Source organism: Ictalurus furcatus, chromosome 14 (genome assembly GCF_023375685.1).
Source record: "Ictalurus furcatus strain D&B chromosome 14, Billie_1.0, whole genome shotgun sequence".
Classification (NCBI taxonomy): domain Eukaryota; kingdom Metazoa; phylum Chordata; class Actinopteri; order Siluriformes; family Ictaluridae; genus Ictalurus; species Ictalurus furcatus.
In genome coordinates this window covers 22,397,532-22,423,398 of record NC_071268.1, presented here as the reverse complement: position 1 = coordinate 22,423,398, position 25,867 = coordinate 22,397,532, and the positions used below count along the sequence as shown (strand labels likewise).

Genomic DNA, 25,867 nt, shown 5'->3' with positions numbered 1-25,867 from the left:
AATTGTAGTGTTTTTAATGGAAACTGTAATGGTCCCTGTGGATCTCTATTGGTTATTTCTTGCCTTCGATTGGTGGCATGTTATGTCTAGTGGATACCATTAAGGACCAATAATGGTAATGGTTTTAATGGTTAGCTGATAGTTTGCAATGGTATTTGTAGTGGAAACCATTAGATTTTCTGCGATGGTTTCTACTGGGTTTTTTTTTCCCCTCAGGAGGAGTGTGTGTGTGTGTGTGTGTGAGAGAGAGAGAGAGAGAGAGAGAGAGAGAGAGAGACATTCATTCTGATACACGTTTATACACAGTCAGTAACTTCATTATTTACATTATATAGCCGATTTCAATTTGAATATTTATCTAGCGTATTCTAAATGCTCTAGTACCAAATATACATCTAGTGTGTCCAAACTTTTGACTGTATAACAGTACTAATTTACTGTATCCTACAGTTCAATTCACTTCACTATGCGGTTCCATTCATTCGTGCTGCGAATCGATTGGAGCGAATCGTTTAAAAGAGTCGTTCAAAAAGAACCGATTCCTTCACTACTCTCCCGTCATTACTACCCAGGAGCGTGTAAAAGCGCCACGGCTGAGTTTCCCTTTCTGCAGACTAACCTGTACGGTGTATTCTCTCAGTATGAGGATGGGGAGAAATCATTTCACAGTGTATTTGGTGACCGCTGCCTTCCTGGTTCACGGTAATATGCGCTCAAATTCATCTTCAGGTTTAGTCTTGACATGTAGCTTTGATTATAGTGTGTTGGACGCAGATCTTAGACATATGATATCATGTCAGTGGTATTCACTTGTTCTATAACATATTCGAAGTGGTGTTGCAGAGATCATTTTGTATTATGTCTGGTTTTTAACCACAAAAAAAAAAAAAAAGAGTTGGCACTTTTTAAATGTGTGTGTGTGTATATATATATATCTATATATATATCTATATATATATATATATATATATATATATATATATATATATATATATAGAGCTACTCACATAGGGTTGAAAGACACATTGTGATGTTCAGAAGTTCTTCTTGACAGCATTTCTTTCATTGATTCAGTCCTTGTTTCTGGTAACCATCACCAACAGTGATATACAAATACCTCAAGACTGTTATACATAATTCAACACTGCTTAAAATAATTTTAAAAAAACTTTCGTAGAATTTGTAATGGTTTTAATGGAAAGTGTAATGGTCCCTGTGGGTCTCTACAGGTAATTTCTTGCCTTCTATTGGTGTTGTAGTGGATATCATTAAGGACCGAGTGGATATCTAGTGGATATCACTGAGGACCGGTAATGGTTTTAATACTTTGCTGATGGTTTGTAGTGGAGACCATTAGAGGTGATGGTTTCTATAGTTGTTTTTGTTTGTTTGTTTGTTTTTCAGCAGGGAAGCCTGTGTCTTTTATTATTCACTTGGTACTGCGCCCACTGAGCTGATGCAAATGACTGTAACACTGCTGTAGGACTGATGTATCGGTATTAAATAAGGATATTGTCCTTTTTATCTTTCGAACAAACACGCTGCCTCTTCATACGTGGACATATTAGGATCTGGTTTTATGGGGCACAGGTTAGTTCCCTCAGCTTGCCTTCTAAGGCACTACAGGGAGGAGAGGTGAGCTCTGTGGGGAGCTGTAGTGCTGCTGACGCGCAACCCATTGTAGAGGATCTTAATCTAAGAGCTTTTGAGCTCTTAGTAGTTACAAATGCAGTTTGGAACAACAAACTGAAAGATGAGCGAGAACATATACATACAGAGTATACAGTATACATAATATACAGAGTGGTAAGAGAGGGTAATTGTAACAGTAAGTCAATTTCAAAATGTACACCTTTCCTTGCGCTTGGGCTATTTTGAGGTTTGAGATATGATCTCTATAAGAGACAATCATATATATTGTATATGCAGCCAAGTGTACAGATGGGAGATGCTTGATGAAATTCTCAGATCAATATGTTGCCATCTGGGCTGACTGCAGAAGATCTGATCTACCTCGTCTGATTTGTTCGCTCCCTTTCGCTCCCTTGCATTCAGAACGTTTACTCAGGGTCAATACCTTGCGCACGGTAATTTCTAACAGTTTACCGGAGAATTTCTGGTTTGCCTGTTATAGAGATTTTGGAGCTGTGGAGGTATTGAACATAAAGTTATTCTAGCTTTAAAATTCGATTATGGATTCCGTGTTTTTCTTTTTGTTAGTTCAGTTTTTTTTCCCCCCACTCTTATTTAGAAATGTAATCTAAAGCAAAACAAGATTGATGTCTGGATTTCATTGCTGTCTTGATATGTCTGCTGTGGGTGTGTGACCTTAGTGACCTTGCAAGGTGAGCACCAGCGGCGTCTTTATAAGGATCTCATGCAGAACTATAATCCTTTAGAGAGACCTGTGTACAACGACTCTCACTCCCTGACTGTTCACTTTAGTATCAGCCTCATGCAGATCATGGATGTGGTGAGTAGCAGTACACACACACACACACACACACACACACACAACCAACCATCTGTTTATGCGTTCCATTACTTCATACAAATCACATAGTAAACATGTGCTGTGCATGACATGATGAAGCACCCACAGTCAGATGCTGTGAAAAATATATGACTGAATTAAATTGAAGGCCATCAGAAATCTCTCGCACATAAAATCATCTCTCATACAGCCAAATCATCAAGCCAAGTCTACAGTTCAGAAATACAAAAGGTTAACACAACATGTGGGTAGTTATATTATATTTAATTGTAATAACTATGGTGGGGCATGGTGGCTTAATGGTTAGCACGTTTGCCCCGCACCTCCGGGGTTGGGGGTTCGATTCCTGCCTCTGCACTGTGTGGCTTGCCTGTGCTTTGGTGTACTCCTCCAGGTACTCCGGTTTCCTCCCCAAGTCCAAAGACATACGTTGTAGGCTGATTGGCATTTCCAAATTGTCCGTAACGTGTGTGCGATTGGCTCTACGTTCAAGGTGTGCCCCACTTCATGCACCCTGGGATAGGCTCCAGGCTTCCTCATGACCATGTGTAGGATAAGCGGTATGGAAAATGGATGGATGTAATAACTAGACAAAACTGGGCTCCAGGGTCTCAAGTCCAATCCTGAGCTCAATGTTATTGTCTGTGTGGAGATTTACCCATATCCAAGTAGGTTTCCTCTCAACTCTCAAAAACTTGCTGGTAGGAGGATTGGTTACGCTAAGATGTGAATGAGTGCGTGAATGAGTGTGTGTGTGTGTGTGAATGGAATCCTGTGATGGAATGGCATATGCCATCCATGATGTATAACCACCTCACACACAGTGTTCATGGGACAAGCTCCAGATTTACTGCAAACTTGACCAGGTTAAGTTTGCAGTAAAAAGGTAAATGGTCTGCACTTATATAGCGCTTTTATCCAAAGCGCTTTACACTGTGTCTCATTCACCCATTCACACACACACTCACTCACACCCAATGATAGCAGAGCTGCCATGCAAGGCGCTAACTTGCCATCGGGAGCAACTTGGGGTTCAGTGTCTTGCCCAAGGACACTTTGGCATGTGGAGTCACGTGGGCCGGGAATCGAACCACCAACCCTACGATTAGTGGACAACCCACTCTACCACCCGAGCCACAGTCGCCTCAAAGTGCGGCGCTTGTACCACATGATCTTATGCACTCACTTTAAGCATGACGAGTCTACACTGGAAAGCTGAGAAGTTGAGAAGAGAAAAAATGGCCCTAAACAATATAATGCACTGAATGTTACATTTCCTAATACTAAACAGTTGACAATGACATTTATGAAATGAACAAATAGATCGAGTGAGTCATGGCTGCATGGGCTCAAAACTTTGAAATGCCCAATGATGCCTTACACTTCGAGCATGTTTAATCAAGACCGATTTTCACCCACAAGTCGTTTATGAGCTGCTGTCAGCAGAAGAAAAGAAACATTCCCATAACTAATTATTTAACCAGCCAGTAAATTTGCTTCAAGTGCTGGGGACACAACAGATGACGGGTCAAAAAAAAAACATTATTCTCAACGAAAGTGTTTTTACTTCTGTATCAAGCGCAATCCAAGGAAAAGATAACCTTTCCGTTTTTAACCAACAGCCTTCTAACACTGCGCAGAAATAATGACATGACACACGCTTTGGAAGCTTTTTAAAATTTGGGTGTTATGGTTTACATGACCTACATTGTGTTGCACTGGGAGGTTGTTATAAAAAAAAAAAAAAAAAAGTAAACTGAAAGCCACACCTGGAGGTTGATTAAATTGGCCATTTAAATGAATGCTTCAATCTGCTACTGCTATATGAATATGAAAGCAGGAAGAGAACTGCTGTAAGATGCCTGGCACATTAGTAGCCATTCAAATGTGTGAGCTTGATCATAGAGGACACATTTTATTATGGATTCCAGCGTCACTGTAAACAGAGCTACAGTGAAGTTTTTTTACAAAGTATTATATTAAGTATTTTAACATACTATAGACTTTCAGTAAGTAGTAGGAACATCAAAAGTGGTAGGGTGTATCAAAAAATGGTGGGGACATGGTGCTTCCCAGCATCCCCAGTATAAGTTATGTTTATGTTGGTTTAATTTTTTTTAAACTTTTTCTTAAACTGCAACGCTCTTGGCTTCAGTAATTCAAATGAGTCATAATTTACAAACAACCACAAGGAAAATGTAGCTACCATGCTCGTCTAGAGTAATGTAAGAATTTAAGAATAGTGGTTAGGAGGTTTGCCTCACACCTCCAGTTGGGGGTTCGAATCCTGCCTCCGCCATGTGTGCGCAGAGTTTGCACGATCTCCCCATGCTTCGGGGGTTTCCTCTGGGTTTGCATGTTCCTCCCCCAGTCCAAAGACATGTGCTGTAGGCTGATTGGCATTTCCAAACTGTCCTTAGTGTGTGAATGTGTGTGCGATTGCGCCCTGCGACGGGTTGGCACCCTGTCTACGGTGTCCCACACCTTGTGCCCCGAGTTCCCTGGGATAGGTTTCAAGCTCCCACACAACCCTGTGTAGGATAAGTGGTACAGAAAATGGATGGATGGATGGATACATGTTGTTCCTTATAAAATTGGTATCATTATTGATAAATTGTGATCTCAAAGCCCAAAAAAAAAAATCATGATTTCAATAATCCACCACTACAGGAACTTACTACACAGCCCATCAATGTCAAAAATCAATTGGCTCATTATAGTAAAAAACACACGGCCACAATGTCAGTGTAGTAAAGAAGGACGTGAAGGACAGAGGAAGCACTTTTTTTCCCCAATCTCAGGTACAATAAAATAAATTCTCATATGAATACATATTCATATATGGGAATTGAATCCTCACTTCTCATCTCCACGCCTTATATGAGCACCAATGTACTTTTGCACAACTGCGCATAATTATCTTGCGTATCCTATTAATAGTAGTGACAGTTCATCTCTGTGAATCTCTCATATGCCTCGTTGAGGTATTTTGATAATATACTAATAATAAGCTGTAATATATTGTATGGAAAGTAAATGAATATACATACATGCATATGTACAAGTGAACTAGCCTCAGAATTTCACAACCGATATTCTTCTTTAGATGCGTGTGTATGCACAGCTGTGTTGTGGTGGAAGGGACATGCTGCTGTAGCTGTCTCCTGATAGCAAAACAAAGCGTAAAGTCTGACCTGAATCAGATGCTGTTAGACACAATTAACCCACCACGAAGCTCCTCTCTTGCAGCTGCTCGCCGTCTTATATGATGTAACTGACACTAACATAACTGCTTTGTTTACATGATGGGTCATTCTGTAATATTTTTCTAAATTACTCTAGTAGAATAATGCATGAATCACAAATGAGCTTTCGACTAAAGAGAAAAAATATCACCCAATTTCAGTTAGCGTCGTGAACCCTCGGTTCACAAAAACAGTTCCCTTTTTGGAGGCATTCGCACGGTCATTACTGTAGTATTGTTACCTGGAAGCTTCATGAATGAAACACCAAAAAGCACCCAAGTTTCTGCCACACTTATCTCACTGTTGGTCTGATCAGAGTCAGCGCCATGATGGACTGACAGAGGGATACAAGTGAAGGTTTTATTAAGAGAAATCAATATTAGTTGAGAGGAGAGAGTGATGTAGCCAATTCATGGATGGAGATTATCAGGGGGCCATGATAGAGAAGGGGGAATTTCGCCAGGACACCGGGGTTATACCCATACTCTTTTACGATGCTTCTGGGATTTTTAATAACCACAGAGAGTCAGGACCTCGGTTTAACGTCTCATCTGAAAGACGGTGCTGTTTTTACAGTATAGTGTCCCCATCACTATACTGGGACATTAGGACCCACACAGGCCACAGGTTGAGCACCCCCTGCTGGCCTCACTAATACCACTTCCAGCAGCAACCTTAGTTTTCCCAAGGAGGTCTCCCATCCAGGTACTGGCCAGACTCAACCCTGCTTATCTTCAGTGGGGAACCAGGTGAGAGCTTCAGGGTGACATGGCTCTGGCACATTAATGTAAAAATGGTGTAAAAGCAACATTATAACAGTTACTACTACTACCAAGAAGAATAAGAATTGTACAAGTCCTTAAGTCATTAAAAAAGTTAAATTAAAGTTAAAATTAAAAAATAAGGTTCTCCTCACACTCATTACTGTTTTGCTCTCATGGGAGTGCTGTGTGTGTGTGTGTGTGTGTGTGTGTGTGTGTGTGTGTGTGCGTGTGTGCGTGTGTGTGTGTGTGTGAGAGAGAGAGAGAGTGAGAGAGAGAGAATAAATGGTATATCGATTGAAAAGGCAAGGATAAAAACTAGCAAAACAAATGGCTCAGTAGGGTCACAAGCTGGGTTTCTATTCAAAAGCTGGGTTTCTAATGTTTCAGATGTTTTGTCATTTTGAAATGAATTTCCAAAAAGTCCACAGAAATACTAATGAATCTGTGTTTCCATCAGCTGCAGTAATGTAATAGTGATTAGGGACAAAAAAAAAAAACCTGCATTACCCAAAGTTTTTGTCTATCTATGAAAAGTAAAAATAAATAAATAAATAAATAAAAAGGCAAAACATTAGCGAAATGTGTCGTTTGATGCATAAGTCTCTGGAGCCTTGTTTAGGTTTAATGCACTGAAACATTACATACATCACCTTTTCCTAATCTCATATTTATTGTTAGATATTTTTCACCTCAACCGAACATAAAGAATTTTTTAGTGATATATATATATATATAGAGAGAGAGAGAGAGAGAGAGAGAGAGAGAGAGAGAGAGAGACTTTTAAATTTATTTGCATTTTTAAAATTTGCATAAAAGAGCTGGATGGAAAACTTCATACTATGTGTGCTTACTGAGATGAGGTATGTGCAATAGGAAGTCAGGGCACTATGAATGAGAGTAGGTTGCTTGTAAGTCTTGTGACCGGGTGCAGAGTTGTTCAGCTGGCATTGCGTTGGCTGGGAATCATCAGCAACAATATGTTACATGACTATATAAAGAAAAATTCAGCTGGCATGGGTAAAAATCACTGGTACAAAGGCTTTGGTTTATGAAAATGGCTGGAACACTATAATTCCATTATTTTTGAACAATATTATTTCTGCAATGCTTTTAGGAAACTAGGCCCAGATTGTTGCTGCTTATATTGTGTTACAATAATCAGTATTTGATTTATTTTTATCTGGAGTTACTTGGCATCTAGCATCATTTATTTCCTTTTAGACTGACAAAACTGTCTAAATGCAAGTCCAGTGATTTTTTATTTGGCACTGAAATTCAAATTACACATCTAATCTGAGTCCAGCATTTATTACACGAATATCATGCAGGAATATCAGCTGGATTTTAGTACCATAGACAAGCTATATAATATGTAATAAGTGTCTGAGTCCTTTAAACTCCAATCTGAAGAGCTAAATCATCAGAATGTAATTCACTGAGGTTAATACTTCCATTCAACACCATCAGGTCAGTAAGAATTTATAGTACCTGACATCATCTTGGCTTAGCCTTAATAAACCCACTTGTAGATTGCATGGCATTGAACAATTCTAAAATGACAACACATTTTATTCAGTATGTGTATTGCATACATGTGTGTATTATAATGCATGGTTGTGTCTTCCAGGATGAGAAGAATCAGGTTTTAACAACCAACATCTGGTTACAACTGGTAAGCCTACTTACTCACACAAATATCACACAGAGAGAGAGAGACAGAGAGAGAGAGAGAGAGAGAGAGATCTGCCTGTTCATTCATGTAATTATCCAATCATGTGGCAGCAAAACAATGCATAGAACCATGCAGATATGGGTCAAGAGCTTCACTTATTATTCAAACATCAATGGGCAATGGGGAAAAGTCTGATCTTTGTGGGGGGGTTGTGTCGGCCAGGCTGGTTTGAATGTTTCAGAAACTGCTGATCTCCAGAGGATTTTTCATCCACAATAGTCTCTAGTTAAAGATTGGAAAAAAGACCAAGCGATGTTTTTTTCAAAATTTAATCGCGCTGTTTCGGTGAGCATGTGCCCATGTGGCTGGAAAGGAACCTGATTGCTGTCTTCTGCTGTTGTATCCCATGCACCACAAAGTTCTGCATGTTGTGCCTTCTGAAATGCTTTTCCCCTCACCACAATTGTAAAGATAGGTTATTTGCATTATGAGAGATTTCCTATCAGCTCAAATCAGTAGGGCCATTCTCCTCTGAACTCTTTTATCAACATGGTGTTTCCACCTGCAGAGGTGATGCTCGCTGGATGTTTTTTTCGTTTTTCACACCATACTGTCTAAACTCTAGAGACTGTCATGTGTGAAAATCCCAGTAGATCAGCAGATTTTGAAATACTCAAGCTAGCCTGTCTGACACCAACAACCATGCCACAGTCAAAGTCACTGAGGCATATTTTTCTCATTCCGATGTTTGATGTGAACATTAACTGTGAAGCTCTTGACTTGTATCTGCATGATTTTATGCATTGTTCTGCTGCTGCCACTTGATTGGCTGATTGGATAAATAAGCTGCTGTACAGGTGTTCCTAATAAAGGTTTTGGTGAGTGTATATAGGAACAGCCTCTAAACGGGACAGTTGTATTATCAGAAAGTTCTGTATCTTTAATACTTGTGCAACTCACGTTTTGTCACTTTGAAAGTGAGCCTTCGTTTACGTGTATATATCCTTATATGTGTTTTGACTTTTACATATTGATATTTTTATATATCGTAACATGAAATATTGCTTAGTGGCCTAGAGGAGAAATCGATTGATTTAAAGAGATCGTCTTTGTCCAAGCCTTAATGGCCAAGTATGAGTAGCTGCATTCAGAACATTAAAGCTCTTAGTCTGAGATCATTACTCATTACCTCAGAAGGAGCATGGTCCCGATGCTAAAGGCGAAATGAAATCTTTTAATAACTGAATGGCTTCTCTTTGTGTACAGTTTGGCTGTTTAATGCTGTCTTCTTTTTGCTTGACCCAGTTTTTTTGTGTGTGTGTGTGTGTGTGTGTGTGTGTGTGTGTGTGTGTGCGCGTTTTCAACCTCCTTATTATTCTGAAATTCATTGTTCTGATTGAGCTTCTTTATCATCGAAGGGGGGAATGTGTGCAAATGGAAATTTGAGGTGTTTAGATATTTTATTTGAGGTGATTTGGGCCACTGTGAGCATTAATTATTCCTACAAGCACGGTTTCACACATACCAGTATACATACACACAAATGGCAGAAGTTTAGTTCATAGTTGCTGTTCTTAAATAATGCAATTGATTGAATTTAATTACTTTATTATCAGTGGTTCCTCTGAGTGTGGATACTTACACATTTAAAAGGTCCTGTCAAAATTAAGCTAATGTGACGGAGCTTCTGTAATATTCTCTCTCTCTCTCTCTCTCTCTCTCTCTCTCTCTCTCTCACTTTCTTTTCTCAATGTTCTTTCATTCGTAATGCCTCCCTCTCCATCAGCCATTTCAATGAATTCAATGCAAAGATTTTTTTTTTTTTCTTAAGTGAATCAGTGAATTGATTGCCCATGAATATTTGTGGCCTCCTACTTTGTGAATATGGCTTATTTAAACCTAAGGGTTTCTATTTCTTGCTTAAATGCTACAGTTACTGCTGTAGTATGCTGGGTTAATTATCCAATTATAACTACTACTGCCTTGTCCCAAACCCTGCAATAATGTCCAGGTACAATGGCTGTGTTGGCGCTCCACAGCCTCAGGATCCCAGTTTCAAGCAGCGTGGTACAGTAATCCACTAAAACCGTTTACTTAAGAGAACATGGTAGCAAAACAGGAAACATACAGTATCTCACAAAAATGAGTACACCCCTCACATTTTTGTAAATATTTGATTATTGTGAATTTCTCCAGCCCCGTTTTTCCCCAGCAGAACACCAGATGCACATTATGTAATTAGGCACGATATTAAAGAAATTGACTTGGACCAGACCACTGCCTAGACTGATCTTTCAGCCTGATTACAGTTGATGAGGGTGGAGTGAGTTCGTGTTTGAGGTCATGCTGCACATGATTTGGAGGTTTAATATGATAACCATCAGCCCGATTGCTGACGCAATGTTGCACTAACCTACACAGGACTGCTCAAGCCACCGTACAGTGATTCTGATTTCTCTATTGTAAAATGAACATCGTATATTTAACCTTCACTTTAGAAAACCGAATCTCCCCAAATCATTTATTTCTTCTGTGAAAAAAAAAAAAATCCTTACTATGGAATTATGACAAGGTAATGAATGAAATCAAGGACGTCATGTGTATAGATACATCTGCAGACTTTTTGCTGTTTTTTTTTTTATTGATACTAATCATGAATTTACTGATTGATTTTTATAGATTGTAATTATAACCCCCTCTTTTTGCCCCTTCAGTACTGGGTGGATTATTATCTACAGTGGAACCTGAGTGACTACCCCGGAGTGTCCAATGTGAGGTTTCCTGATAATCAGATCTGGAGACCTGACATTCTCCTCTATAACAGGTAGAACTGCTTAGCATAGCTAAGAAAACATTGGTAAATCTGGAAAAGAAACAAAACAATTCTAAACACACTGTTGTTGTTTGTTTGATAACCAAAGGAAATATTAATAGTGTAAAGAGTTACCGGGAAATTGGATATAGCAAAAAATGGGCTACACTGGGTAATTGTGCACGTAAAATCACGGTAGTTGAGGCATCATGGTTGCAGTGACAGCTGTGTATGAGTTTTGTGGTACTTCATGCAAAAAAATAAATAAATAGAAATGCTGAAAGAGGTTAAGCATTTACTAAAATGTAATATTTTGTGTGTTTACACATAGTGCTGATGAGAGGTTTGATGCCACTTTTCATACCAATGTGTTGGTCAACTCATCTGGCTACTGCCAATATCTACCCCCAGGTAAGCTATAGTAGATGACCTCTCACATCTCTTAAAGAAGAATTCTTTGTTCTTTTAGCTTGTTTGATTGTGTATCTGTCTGTCCTGTAATCTTCAGGTCTGTCCTGCAACCTATTCATACCGTGAGGACAAATAAGTATTCAAAGACTTTTGCTTTAGTTATTTAATATAATTCCAGTGCATATATCCCCTTCAAAGTTACACCCATAAATATGGACAGAAAAATATGGATTCGCAAGTGAAAAAAAGATACAGTCCATATAAAAAATTAGCTAGATGGATAGAAGCAAGCAAGCAAGCAATTATGGTAAAGGCGGAGGAGATAGATTGATAGATAGATGGATAGATAGATGGATGGATGCAAGCAAGCAATTATGGTAAATGTGGAGGAGCTTCCTTGTGTTTTTCAGGAAAGCATTATCAAACAACACTTAAACGGAAGAACCTACAGAGCCAGAGCAAAGATCTTAAACATCCCTGTCAGTAGAATTGGTCTGATAATATGTCGGTGGCAAATTTGTGGAAACGCAAGGTGCACCATGTAAGATTTCAAAATGCGCTCTCAGATTACTGATAAAGACAGCAATGGCTCAAGACGAGTTGCAGGACAACCTGAAAGTAACAAGAGCAACAGTTACAACAAAGAACCATAAGCAAAAAAACTGCAACAGAATCATCTCCATTTCTACACCCCACACAAAACTCTTCTACTAAAAAAAAATGAAGCACAGAGATGTGCGTCTGAAAGCATTTAGACAAATCTAAATATCTTTTGGAGCAATCTACTCTGATCAGACAAAACAAAAATAAACCTCTGGCAATAATTCAGGACGTCGTGTTAGGAGAAATACGGGTTGTGAGAATAATATGATCTCAAGAATACCACACCCCCAGTGAAGAATGGTGGTGGGAGCATCATGATATGGGTCTGCTTGTCTTTAAATGGTTCTGGGGTATTACACATCATCAAAGGACACAATGTACAGAGACATACAGTATTAGAGGAGAATTTAATCTCATGGGCCAAGAAACAATCTGGGGAGAAGATGGATGTTTGAACAAGACAGTGACCTTACAGGCGAAATAGCTCAAGAACTTCTTGCATGGCCTAGCCAATATCCTGCCTTTAATCCTATTAAAAGTTTTATGGAGAATTTTAGTTTTGCAAGTCCGTCAGAGGGAACCTCATAACCTTGGGATGTTGAAGTAATTACTTCTTGGTATAAATGTCTCAAAGCTACTAGTACTAGTGTTGGTAATTTGTAGTGATTTAATTTTTTTAATGTACTGTATCTTATTTATTCTTTATAAAAACATACCTTTTTTTTGTTCATATTTATGTCAGTGGGGGGGTTGGGGTATGGGGGGGTTGCCATATTGTAGCCATGCCCAAAAATATAGTGAGAATATGTAGTTCCCTCATGAAATCCCACAATACACTGCAATAACTTAGTGCCCAAATAAAGAACTCAAGGGTAGAGAATACCCATAATGCACTTATAGGGAAGGGAAGGGAGTATAACACCAATTTGGGATACAGCTCATCTTATCTCTCCTAATTCCTATCTGAGAACACTACAGAATGTACCTTGGCCTTTTGGTTGTGCATTGTGCATTGTGCATCGAAGCCTTCTATGGTCATGCTGGTGTTTTTCTAGTGCGTTAACCATAGAAATATATAAATGCTTTCATATCAGTAATGCATGATGGGATGCATGCAAATGAGTAATGTTGGCAGTAGATGTGGAACACCAAGAGTGTTTGGAAACCTTTATAAATACCTTTGGGAAAACACTGTGATAGAGCAAGAATGGCTCAGAGAATGCAGAAAGAAGACAAGCCTGAAACACTGTGCAGCTGCCTTGTGTTTGGGAATAAATTAGATTTATAAGTGTTTGTCTTCTAAAGACGGTGACTGTGAACGTGAATGAGACACTTGGATGCTGTATTTCTTGCTGGCCGTATTTGGTAGATGGAGTTTGACGCTGATTCTGGTGTTGACACAACATAACCTTTTAATTTGACTTGACAAACACTATGATTATGATATGATGTGAAACATTATGATTGGTGTGGGTTTTTTTCCCCTTCAGTGCCATCCTTCTCAGTGTGCATGGTAGGCAGCATGTTCATGGATCTCATTGCTGGCAAATTATTACAGTTTTAGACGGTATTTTAAGTGTCTGAAAATGTTCATTAATACATAGTTTGACTGGAAAATGCAGTGATTGTACGTATTGTCTATTTTGTACAATTAATTTCGATCATAAAGGGTGCCAATAGTTCTGAAGGGCACTATACTTGTTTCTAACTCTTATTTGCCGTATTAATTCTTCTTATCTTGGTTGTGTAGTACTATAGTTCTAATGGCTAGTTTGTTCTTCCATCCATCCATCTTCTATACCGTTTATCCTTTCTTCAGGGTCACGGGGAAACCTGGAGCCTATCCCAGGGAGCATCGGGCACAAGGCGGGGTACACCCTGGACAGGGTGCCAGTCCATCGCAGGGCACAATCACATACACACTCACACACCCATTCATACACTACGGACACTTTGGACACGCCAATCAGCCTACCATGCATGTCTTTGGACTGGGGGAGGAAACCGGAGTTCCCGGAGGAAACCCCCGCAGCACGGGGAGAACATGCGAACTCCACACACACAGGGCCACGGTGGGAATCGAACCCCCGACCCTGGAAGTGTGAGGCGAACGTGCTCCAGTTTGTTCTTCCATCCATCCATCCATCTTAAACCGCTTACTCCTTTTCAGGGTCGCGGGGGAACCTGGAGCCTATCCCAGGAAGCATCGGGCACAAGGCAGGGTACACCCTGGACAGGGTGCCAGTCCATCGCAGGGCACAATCACATACACACTCACACACCCATTCATACACTACGGACACTTTAGACATGCCAATCAACCTACCATGCATGTATTTGGACTGGGGGAGGAAACCGGAGCACCCGGAGGAAACCCCCAAAGCACGGGGAGAACATGCAAACTCCGCACACACATGGCCCCGGCGGGAATCGAACCCCGGACCCTGGAGGTGTGAGGCGAACGTGCTCCAGTTTGTTCTTTTCATTATATAAATTGGTTCAACTGACTCTTTGAAAATTCGCAGGAATTTTTAAGAGCACCTGCTATATTGATGTGCGCTGGTTCCCCTTCGATGTTCAACGCTGTGATTTGAAGTTTGGATCTTGGACTTATGGAGGCTGGTCTCTGGATCTGCAGATGCTGGAAGCAGATATCACAGGCTACATAGGCAATGGAGAGTGGGATCTAGTGGGTAGGTTTATACACACTGATTGATTATAATGTATAAAGGACTGTTAGAAACACTGGAAAATGTTAAGATGTTTATGAGGGAAACCTGGCCAAAGAAAGAATCAATACCTAAGGAGCTTGATGCTCTAACAAACCATTTTCCTAACATGTAATTAAGGGGGGGGAATCTTTTTTTTTTTCTTTCCCTGAAGATCACAGATGTAGTTTTTGTGTACTGTTTGGAAATAAGCCTGCAGAATGTCTTGTGATGATAACAGCAGTCATCAGCTGTGGATGCTGTCCCTGTAGAGTGATTTGAAAATAATGAAAAGTTCTTGCTAGCAGATTGAACTATCAGCGGACCTGGAAATGAATAGATTCTTTAGTCATTTGAATTTGGCAGTACTATTTGCGTACTGTCATTCACAGTTTGCCAAAAGGGAGAAAACTATGCATTTAAAATAGAAAACAAGACAAAAATCTATTTTTGTGTTTGTACTAGGGTCACTAAAAATCCATGTCTTACAATAAGTATTACTAATTGTTCAGGAAAAGTCAAAGACAAGCGGAAAATTTGTCCTTAAACACTGATAATGAATTAGTTTTTCTGGTCATGGCTACAGTCATGAGGCTTTGAGAAAGCTAATGCCAGGGTAATGAGGATTGGAGTCCTGCTTCGTGGTCAGTTAAGAGCTAAAGAACCCCTATTTCTTCAGGGAAATAAAGGAGCATATGAGGGAGGAAGAAGGAACAAGTGCCCTGAGTCAATGGGCCATAGAACACCCCCATAATTGAAAATAATTTCGAGATACAAGCATCCACTGGAGAAAATTGGATTATTCCTCTTTTTTATTGTTTTTATGTTGGAGTGGTGCTTTGATGAATTTTACTTAGAGTAAAAGTAACTGTGGGAGCTCGAACCTTATTTTCCATCGAGTTGGACAGTGTAAGTGGGCAACTAATAGACGTCTAATGTGTCTGGTATCTATTCATTTACATCTTCAAAATGAGGTACCTACTATATTAGTATGTGACAGGCATAGTAATTGTGCTTTTTTACTAAGAGTTCTAACTCATCTTAGAGGTTCCTGGACGGAGAAACGAGAGGTTTTATGACTGCTGTAAGGAGCCGTACCCTGACATTACCTTCACGTTAGTGATGAGGAGGAGAACGCTCTACTACGGCCTGAACCTGCTCGTCCCCTGTGTGCTCATCTCCACCCTCGCACTACTGGTATTCCTGTTGCCTGCTGACTCAGGGGAAAAGATCTCTTTGGGTAACATACACACGCACATCCAATGTAGAAATTTTGTTAAACACATGGCTATATATAGAAATTTGCTTGATATACAGTATAGACATATTGTAGGTATTCTGTTTCTGGGTCTAGAATGTTTTAACAGTTGATTATTTAGTAATGTCTTAAAGAAGGAGTTGCAACGCTAGGTGTGTTGACTAGAAAAGAATATGCCATATTTCTGGGAGCATTAGGTAATACTACATGACTTGTGATTGAATGCAGTATCATGCTAGCAATGTCGACCTGAGTGTGGATAAACTACCCATGAAGTGATCTACTTGGTCAGCAGTCAGATGTTTTTGCTGTTCAGATGTTCTTCATTGGGTATCTGGGGTTTAATTTGTGTTAGGAGAACATTCTCCACATCATCATACCGCCACTACTGGCCCACAATGTTCACACCAAGCGTGGCCTCTTCATGGACCTACTGTATGTTGCATGAAATTCTGGTCATTCTAACAGTATAACACAAAAGTAAACTATGATTTGTCTTATCAGATTTTTTTACAGTCCTCAGCTGACCAGTTCTGATGGTACTGGCAATTGTTCTCAGCACCTAACATGATCTTCAGCTTTAGCCCATTCCAGATAAAGTCTGATATGTGTTGCATTCTGACACACACACAGATGCTAAATTCATACTTCAAACCATTCTTCAACCCCTTTGACCCTAAAGTTCTTTTCATCCACTTGATTGCCGATCACTGTGAGGTTTTTTGTTTGTTTGTTTGTTTGTTTGTTTTTTGCACCATTCTTGCTAATCCCTTGGAACACCTGTGTATAAAATTCCCAAAATGACAGTCATTTGGCTGGTACTAGAACCGACACGAATATTCTGCCACGTCCAGATTCAATCGGTTTGCTCGTTATAACACTCAACTGAATGCTACACATGTGCTCTGTGGTATAAACAAGGCAGGCAATCAGTCATGTGATGTATGACTTTGAATATACAATTTATGTAAAACTAGAGGTTGTAACTAATAAACCAGCAGCTCAAAGTGGATGTAATTATGCAAAGGCAACAGTGACTAAAAAAATCTGTCCAGATTTCATTTAGCTTCATTAAGCAATGACTATTACCTAAATTTGGTTGGTGTTTGTTTGTTTGTTTGTTTAGTTTCCAATAAGGTGAAGACTAAATCATAACTTCTTGCAAGAGATTGTGCGGTGTGTTTGATCAGAAAATTAGAAGTCTAATAGCTTGGAAGATTAGTAGGCAAATGGGTTTGGCCTTTATGAATCAACTTTAGTGCAATGTGACTTTGGAAAATCTTCTTTAGAACAAGAGCTATGCATGATAACCTTCACAAATGACATTTTATATTATTCGAGCCAAGTTAAAATTTCCAAACTGCTGGAGCGCCAGTACTTGATCCTCAACGTTTCAGTTTCATTATATTTGAATTGTTCCAGGTGAAAGTTACTGTGGATAAAAGTATCTTCCAAAAAAAAACCATTTAAAGGATGTATTGCTTCACTTCAGTTATATTTTGTTGTTAAGTAGTCATGTGATATTGTCCTATATGTCGAATTTCACTGTGTACTGACATGAAGATCATTATATTGCTATTTTAAAGCATTTTTAAGGCAGTGCTGCTAGACTTCAGTCCATTTTCCAACACCTAAAATTCATCCCATGAAGGCAGTGGTCTTTAGATGATGAGTTAACACAGGTGTGTAAGATGATGGCATGCAATGCAGTGCTCTCGCCTTCGGATATTGCAGGCTGACACCCTGTTTTTTGGCAAGTGAAGATTCATTTTGTGCCATAATTATGTGTTCACAGTGGCTTAACTGCATCATGTATAAATGCTGTGCATTACAGTGATTGGGAATTTAATGGGTACAGATGTGGCCAGGGTAAAGGGGATGGGGAAGAGAAATTCAGCTCATTAAGCAGCAGCCGGGAAGCATCTCACTAGAGAGTTTATAATCTGTGCAGACAGGAAAACACAGTGTACTTTACCAAGAACAGGCTGTAAACGCCGGGGGAGAAGAGCGCTGGATTTCTGTATGAGGACATGAATGTTTTGTGCTAGTTCAGAGAGTTACAGCAAAATGCTAAATGCACACAAATGGGAACACAATCGAAGCAACAAGGAAAAGTGCTTGTGTGTGTATTTACACTAGGGTGTGTGTATATTTTGTATGTTGGGGTAGGGGTTTCTTTAGGATCAAAATGGCAATTTAAGTGAAATGGATAAGTGCTTATAAAAATTGTGTTTCACAGTGCATGTATGCATTGTGTCATGCAGTGGACTTGTGTTCCCGCCTCACGCCCAGTGTTCCTGCATGGGATAAGCTTCGGAACTACCACAGCCCTGACCAGGATAAAGTAGAAAATCAATGAATGAATGAATGTGTTTTTGGTATTATTGTTGATTTGAAAATAATTTGTTTTCAAAATTTATAGTATGAAGCTATCGGTTTATTTATTTATTTTGTAAACCCTTCTGGGTTTTTTTTTTCTTTTTTTTTAGCATTGATATAGTGTATATACTTTACCTAGGTATAGTATATGTTGGTGTATCCTTATGTGTGTGAGATGGGAGAAAGAGAGTATTTGTATGTCTTTGACCTTGCTGCCTTGCTCCAGATTATCTTGTAAATGAGCTGAAATCACTCCATCAGATTCATCACTTGGACTTCTAGAGCTTTATTGATCCACAGAGCTCATTAAAGATCTTTTCACGCGTCTCCAAAAGCAGAAGTTCAACCTTTGCATTCTGTTGGGGATAAACCTGTGAGGTGTCTGTCTGATGCTGCTGAAATTTTGAAAACATCATCAGTTCGAATCCCACTGCGGTTCTGTGTGTGTGGAGTTTGCATGTTCTCCCCGTGCTGCGGGGGTTTCCTCCGGGTACTCCGGTTTCCTCGCCCAGTCCAAAGACATGCATGGTAGGCTGATTGGCATGTCCAAAGTGTCCGTAGTGTATGAATGTGTATGTGATTGTGCCCTGCGACGGATTGGCACCCCGTCCAGGGTGTACCCCGCCTTGTGCCTGATGCTCCTTGGGATAGGCTCCAGGTTCCCCGTGACCCTGTAGGATAAGCGGTATAGAAAATGGATTGATGGATGGATTGAAGGTGAAATTTCAAGTCAGGTGTTTTCAATCAATGAGATGACAATCAGGTGTGAGTGAGCGCCCTGTTTTATTTAAAGAACCGGAATCTGTCAAAGTCTGATCTTCAGAACACATGTTTGTGGAAGTGTATCATGGGCATTAACAATGAACAAAGGAGATTTCTGACACCCTCAGAAAGAGAGTTGTTGATGCTCATCAAACCTGTTGCAAAATCATCTCTAAAGAGTTTGGACTCCACCAATCCACAGTCAGACAAATGTACAAATAGAGGAAAATCAAGAACACTCCAAGAGCAAAATGTGTAAAAGTCTGCGAGGACACAAAGGAGCCCAGAGTAACTTCTAAGCAACTAAAGGCCTCTCTCACATCGGCTAATGTTAATGTTCATGAGTCCACCATCAGGAGAACACTGAACAACAGTGATGTGCATGGCAAGGTTACAAGGAGAACAAGGAAAACAATGCATTACGGCATAAGAACCTTATCCCATCTGTGAAACATGGTGGTGGTAGTATCGTGGTTTGGGCCTGTTTTGCTGCATATGGGCCAGGACGACTTGCCATCATTGATGGAACAATGAATTCTGAATTATACCAGCAAATTCTACTGTAAGATGTCAGGACATCTGTTTGTGATCTGAATCTCAAGAGAAAGTGGGTCATGCTGCAAGACAACGACCCTAAGCACACAAGTCGTTCTACCAAAGAACGGTTAAAGAAGAATAAAGTTAATATTTTGGAATGGCCAAGTCAAAGTCCTGACCTTAATCCGATAGAAATGTTGTGGAAGAACCTGAAACAAGCAGTTCATGTGAGGAAACCCACCAACATCCCAGAGTTGAAGCTGTTCTGTACTGAGGAACGGGCTAAAATTCCTCCAAGCCGATGTGCAGGACTGATCAACAGTTACCTGAAATGTTTAGTTGCAGTTATTGCTGCACAAGGGGGTCACACCAGATACTGAAAGCAAAGCTTTACATTCTTTTACCACTCACAGATATGTAATATTGGATCATTTTCATCAATAAATAAATGACCAACTATAATATTTTTTCCTTATTTGTTTAACTGGGTTTTCTTTGTCCACTTTTAGGACTTGTGTGAAAATCCGATGAAGTTTTAGGTCATATTTATGCGGAAATCTATAATATTGTAAAATCACAAACTTTCAAGCACCACTGAATGTATGTACTTTGGTGGAAAATAATAGTAAATGAGCAGGTTTGCTTTCCATTTATAGTTCTCCAATGGTTTTATTCTATATATTATTTTTTCAGGAATCACTGTGTTGCTGTCACTGACTGTCTTTATGCTTCTGGTGGCTGAAATAATGCCAGCGACATCAGATTCAGTGCCTCTGATTGGTAAGTAAAATAGTCCAATAGATTCTCAATGAAACAGTTGGGAGTGTGGAAATGTACGTGAGAGAGAAGGCGGATAAGACAGCTTTTCAGCCTCTTTTGTCGAGACGCGTGATTCCCCACTGGCCTCATTTGTCATCTGAAGCACTGAAAGTCAGCCTCTGTGGGCCATTTTTAAAGATATACACATTCAGTCACTCTGAGAAGGACCTAAAGTCATTGCTTTTTATGAGACTTAATGAAGTGAGCTGACTTTCTGGGAGACACGATCAGTTTTCTTTTCAAGTTCAGGTTTTTAATTTCAAGTCATTACCATGATTTCAGGATCCAAGAGCTTCCCAGTGATCTAAGAATGCACTGATTATTTCATTGACAAGTTTAGTTCGGTGAGACGTTTAAAAAGCATTCAATAAGAGAAACAGTAAGACTGAAATTCCTTGAGCCCTTTAAAAGAATTCCTGCCTTGCACCCAGCATTCCCAGGATAAGCTCTAAACCCAAAATCTACTAAACCATGACTAGAATAAAGCACTTACTGAAGAATAAGTAATGAAATTCCATGAAAGAGTAGCAGAACATGCTGCTTTAAAACATTGCTGTATCATTATTGTCTACTCCATGGACAGGGTTAACCAATCAACAAACCTCTGTTTCTCACTTTCAAATAGCATCTTAGTAACGTCTTTAGAAATTCTTCATTCTTATGAATTTTATTTCACAGATAATTTTTTATTCTTTTATCCTGTATTTGTGTTATTTTAGGGGTGCTAAAAGTGTGTGTGTGTGTGTGTGTGTGTGTGTGTGTGTGTGTGTGTGTGTGCATTCTAGCTCAGTATTTTGCCACCACTATGGTGATTGTTGGACTCTCGGTCATTGCTACAGTGCTTGTGCTACAGTATCATTACCATGACCCAGATGGTGGCAGGATGCCAAAGTGGGTAAGTATTTTTCTTTTTTTTTTCCATCTTCCTCTCTCTCATACACACACACACACACACACACACACACACGCACACAGACTCACACATTCAGACCTGCTCACACTCACAGGCAGTGTACTCTGGGTATGGGGGCAATTTTATCCCAGATGAATTGGTTACTTCTCCCCAAACAACTTGTACTGATTCAGAATTACCCTGTACTGAATCAGAGTTACCCTGTACTGATTCAGAATTACCCTGTACTGATTCAGAATTACCCTGTACTGAATCAGAGTTACTCTGTACTGAATCAGAGTTACCCTGTACTGATTCAGAGTTACCCTGTACTGATTCAGAATTACCCTGTACTGAATCAGAATTACCCTGTACTGATTCAGAATTATCTTGTACTGAATCAGAGTTACCTTATACTGATTCAGAATTACCCTGTACTGATTCAGAATTACCCTGTACTGATTCAGAGTTACCCTATACTGATTCAGAGTTACCCTATACTGATTCATAATTATCTTGTACTGATTCAGAGTTACCTTGTACTGATTCAGCGTTACCCTATACTGATTCATAATTATCCTGTACTGATTCAGAATTGCCAAATACTGATTCAAAATGAACATGTACTGACTCAATACAATATTTAAGTTAAACACAATACATATTTACCTTGTATTGATTCAGATAGATACAGCATGGTCTTCATGAAGCTTCAAATATTATTGTTTTAGCTCAGAATCAAATGTATGTTTAAACTATTCTTAGAGTTTTTTAAATTGATTTTAATGTAATACTATGATACTATCATTGCACAGTTAAGTTGCTCATACAGTGTACATTTGTTTTTATTATCATAAAATTTAATGTAGTGCAAATTATTTGTTACCTATAATAGAGTCCGTCATGCCTCATGATTCAGTTCCTGTGTTATCTTGCTGTTGTTTGTAGACCCGTGTGGTGCTGCTGAACTGGTGTGCCTGGTTCCTGCGTATGCGACGCCCGGGTGAGCATCACGTCCACACAGCCTGCCACAACAAACCTCTACACAGAGGCAGTGTGTCCAGTGTGGAGCTGTGTGTTGATCAGGGGACACTCCAAGCCTCGAACACCAACACACTCTACATCGGCTTCAGAGGCACAGACAGAGTTAACTGCTCCAGCTCAGCTGAGTCGGCACTGATTTGTGGTCGCTTCATGCAAGCCAGTGAAGAGGAGGCGTTGCTGTCGGGGGCCACAGTGGCGCCGTTAGGGGCCAGAGGCGGGCACCCCAGAGGTATGGTAGGAGGATCTGCAGTGACTGATTTAGCAAAGATTCTAGAGGAAGTGAGGTACATCACAAGGAGATTTCAAAACCGGGATGAAGACGCAAGCATGTGCAACGAGTGGAAGTTTGCAGCAGCAGTTATCGATCGTATGTGTCTGATGGCTTTCTCATTCTTCACAATACTCTGCACTTTTGGCATTCTCATGTCCGCTCCTAACTTCGTCGAGGCGATTTCTAAAGATTTCTTCAGTTAGTAGAAAGAGCCGTATACACTCACATAGACATATTTGGTGTTGTTTTTTTATATATATACACACGCTACTGTATTTCTGCCATAACACTAACAGGAACAGTCAGTGACAGTGTTTCTGTGACCTGTGGGTTAATACACACAGGAGAAATAACATGCAGGTTTAAATGCAGTATTTTTCAAACTGATCTCTATGTACCACATCTGTGAATATGTACCAAAGGCAGTATTTTTGAAGCAGAGACTGACAGTTGTACTGTATGTGACTGTATAGCAGTCCTGCAATGTATAGCAGTCCTGCAATCCCATCCAGAGCGTTTTCCTGCGTCACACCCAATCTTTCTGGGATGGGCTCTGTAAGCCCGCCGCAAGCCCGAGGAGAACATTCAACATTCCAACCCCAGGGGTGCGAGGCAAACGTTCTAACCACTAAACCAGATGATGTTTTACCCAGATGAGGACGGGTTCCCTTCTGAGTCTGGTTCCTCTCAAGGTTTCTTCCTCTTAACATCTTAGGGAGATTTTCCTCGCCACCGTCGCCACCGGCTCGCTCAATAGGGATAAATTCACACACTTAAAATCTGTATCCTCTATTTATATATTCCTGTAAAGCTGCTTTGAGACAATGTCCATTGTTAAAAGCGCTATACAAATAAAATTTAATTGAATTGAATTAAGCTACCATGAATAATACAGATTTAGAGATTAATATGTAAACACCTTTATAAACAACAACGGCCCTTATACTTGAATTAGAAATGAGCTTTGTGTAATCATACACACACACACACACACACACACACTACAGATGTGGTAAATAGAGATTTTGTCGAAGAACGCTTGAGTGTTCATTTTAAAGGAAGCATAATACTACTTCCCAGTCACATAAATAGTAAAGTATCACAGTGCTGTTAAAGTGTTCAATATTAATGTCACTGTGTGTTGTAGGTTTGCAGAGACATAATGGTGGAAATAGCTGACCTTCATCGCTCTGTCAGTTACTGTATATAAGTTCACATGAGTTAGCACAAATTCTCTGAGTATCTTTACACATCTGAGATTTTCATCATTTACGAAGCACACCAATAGGAATTTGCCATATACATGCACAGTCCAAACTTGTTGAACTCCTGCAGTCTGATTTGATCACTTTTATTGCCATAGGTCAGTCAGAAATGACACAGAATAACAATTAATAAGGAAACATGAATCTTAGTATTTAAGGATTTATGCACTCTGAGATTCTAAATAGCTGATGCCCTCGTTCACTGAATTACTTACTCACTATATATAAGTAAGTAAGTCACTGTAAACCTAGATTTGTCTTAAAGTTGATATTAGATCGCGGTTATATATTAGACAAATATATGTTGTGCCTAATTAGAGTGATCCAGATCTGTGTTTTCCAGTTAGAGCTAGAATTTTTTCCAATAAAAAAAAAAAAACACTTTTCGTATAAATCCATTTCTTATTTAGATTCCGTATTTTATACTTATGTTATTGTAGAATATTTATTAAATATTATTTTAATAATGAAAAAGGTTTATACGGGATGTTTAAAAATATTTGGCACATGCATGCACGCACACACACACACACACACACTCACACGCACTAGGTATATACTGTATAGACCCTTTTCGACTTATCATGCTATGTATTTAACTTTTTCCATCCTTTTTAGCTCTCTGTCTAATATTAAAATAATAAAATGCCTTATTACACAATGCAGATGCACATTATTATTTTACTCGTAATTGTGTGTCTACAAATCCAATCTGGAAAAGAAAGAAAAAAGGATCCTGGCTATCAGAGACTGTTATGAGAACATTCACTAATGTATTTGGAAAGTCTGTGAGTGTTTGACTGTAATCTTATTAAAAGAACATTCCTGTTATAAAGCCGTGTTATTTATCTGTGATAATCTTTCCTGTTGTTGGAGAAATACTAATCATATGGAATTGTTTGTTTTAATACTCATATAACTAAAAATGTTGTATTTTCTGAAAATTTTTTTTTTCAAAGTTCTGCTAACTTAAAATCAGTTCAGACCTCATACATCCCAAATACATTATTTGCTTTCTTCTTTCTTTTTTCACTTCATGGGTTTAGAGATTTGTCTATTGTGGTTTTGTGTGCTCTTTACAAATAAATGTATTTTTCTAAAAGTCAGATGCTATGCTTCTGTGAACTGTTTGCATTTTTTTTTTTTTTGTATTACAAAGCCTTGCTAAAAGGTCATGCTTTCTTCACTATGGTTTATAGTAATATTCTTGTGTGTGACTATATTTCCTATGTCTCTAGTACTCGTGTCCAATAGTGCAGCAGTGTGGAGAGCTGGAGAATCTGGATTAGTGCATTCTTGAAGACATCTTGCTCAAGTATTCATTTCATCTACTGATCGTCTTATTTAATAATGCCAGAGCCAGTGAGGTGTGACCTCTTCTTGTCACCCTGCCCCTGTTAAGAACACCTCAAAACAACAGGGCAGATAGACAATCAGCAGGTAAACACATACTGGGAAGATGCTTTTATCAGTAGTAATGTATAAGGGGTAACAGCAACAGCCTTATCAGTCTTATTGTAGATTTACATTCAGGCGCATTTAGTCACGTTCCATTCAGCCTTATAATCTGTACTTCACAATACACATTATACACCAATAAAATTAAAACTACTCATAGGTGATGGGAATAACATTGATTATCTCGTTACAGTGGCACCTGACAAGGGGTGGGGTATATTAGGCAGCAAGTGAACAGTCAGTTCTTGAAGTTGATGTGTTGGAAGTAGGAAAAATGGGCAAGCGTAAAGATTAGAGCGACTTTTAACAGGGGACAAATTGTGATGGCTAGACGACTGGGTCAGAGCATCTCCAAAACAGCAGGTCTTGTGGGGTGTTCCTGGTTTTCAGTGGTTAGTACCAACCAAAAGTGGTCTAAAGAAGGACAACCTGTGACAGGGTCATGGGTGCCCAAGGTTCATTGATGCGTATAG

General features: G+C 39.4%; 1 protein-coding gene across 1 annotated transcript; it reads left to right on the top strand.

Annotated features, from left to right (window-relative positions):
* Positions 1-624: 624 nt before the first annotated feature.
* LOC128617883 (neuronal acetylcholine receptor subunit alpha-7) lies at positions 625-24,347 on the top strand. Its single transcript, XM_053641095.1, has 10 exons — positions 625-702; positions 2,334-2,473; positions 8,131-8,175; positions 10,890-10,999; positions 11,319-11,398; positions 14,527-14,694; positions 15,755-15,949; positions 20,339-20,425; positions 21,250-21,359; positions 22,305-24,347. The coding sequence occupies exons 1-10, from the start codon at positions 642-644 to the stop codon at positions 22,872-22,874; spliced, it is 1,566 nt and encodes a 521-aa protein (XP_053497070.1). The 5' UTR covers positions 625-641; the 3' UTR covers positions 22,875-24,347.
* Positions 24,348-25,867: the final 1,520 nt, after the last annotated feature.

Excerpts from the sequence above, each read along its gene's own strand:
- LOC128617883 (XM_053641095.1), top strand. The coding sequence starts at position 642 with ATGAGGATGGGGAGAAATCATTTCACAGTGTATTTGGTGACCGCTGCC. Across the intron at positions 11,000-11,318 it reads GACATTCTCCTCTATAACAG|TGCTGATGAGAGGTTTGATG; the intron begins GTAGAACTGCTT and ends GTTTACACATAG. Across the intron at positions 20,426-21,249 it reads AGATTCAGTGCCTCTGATTG|CTCAGTATTTTGCCACCACT; the intron begins GTAAGTAAAATA and ends TGTGCATTCTAG.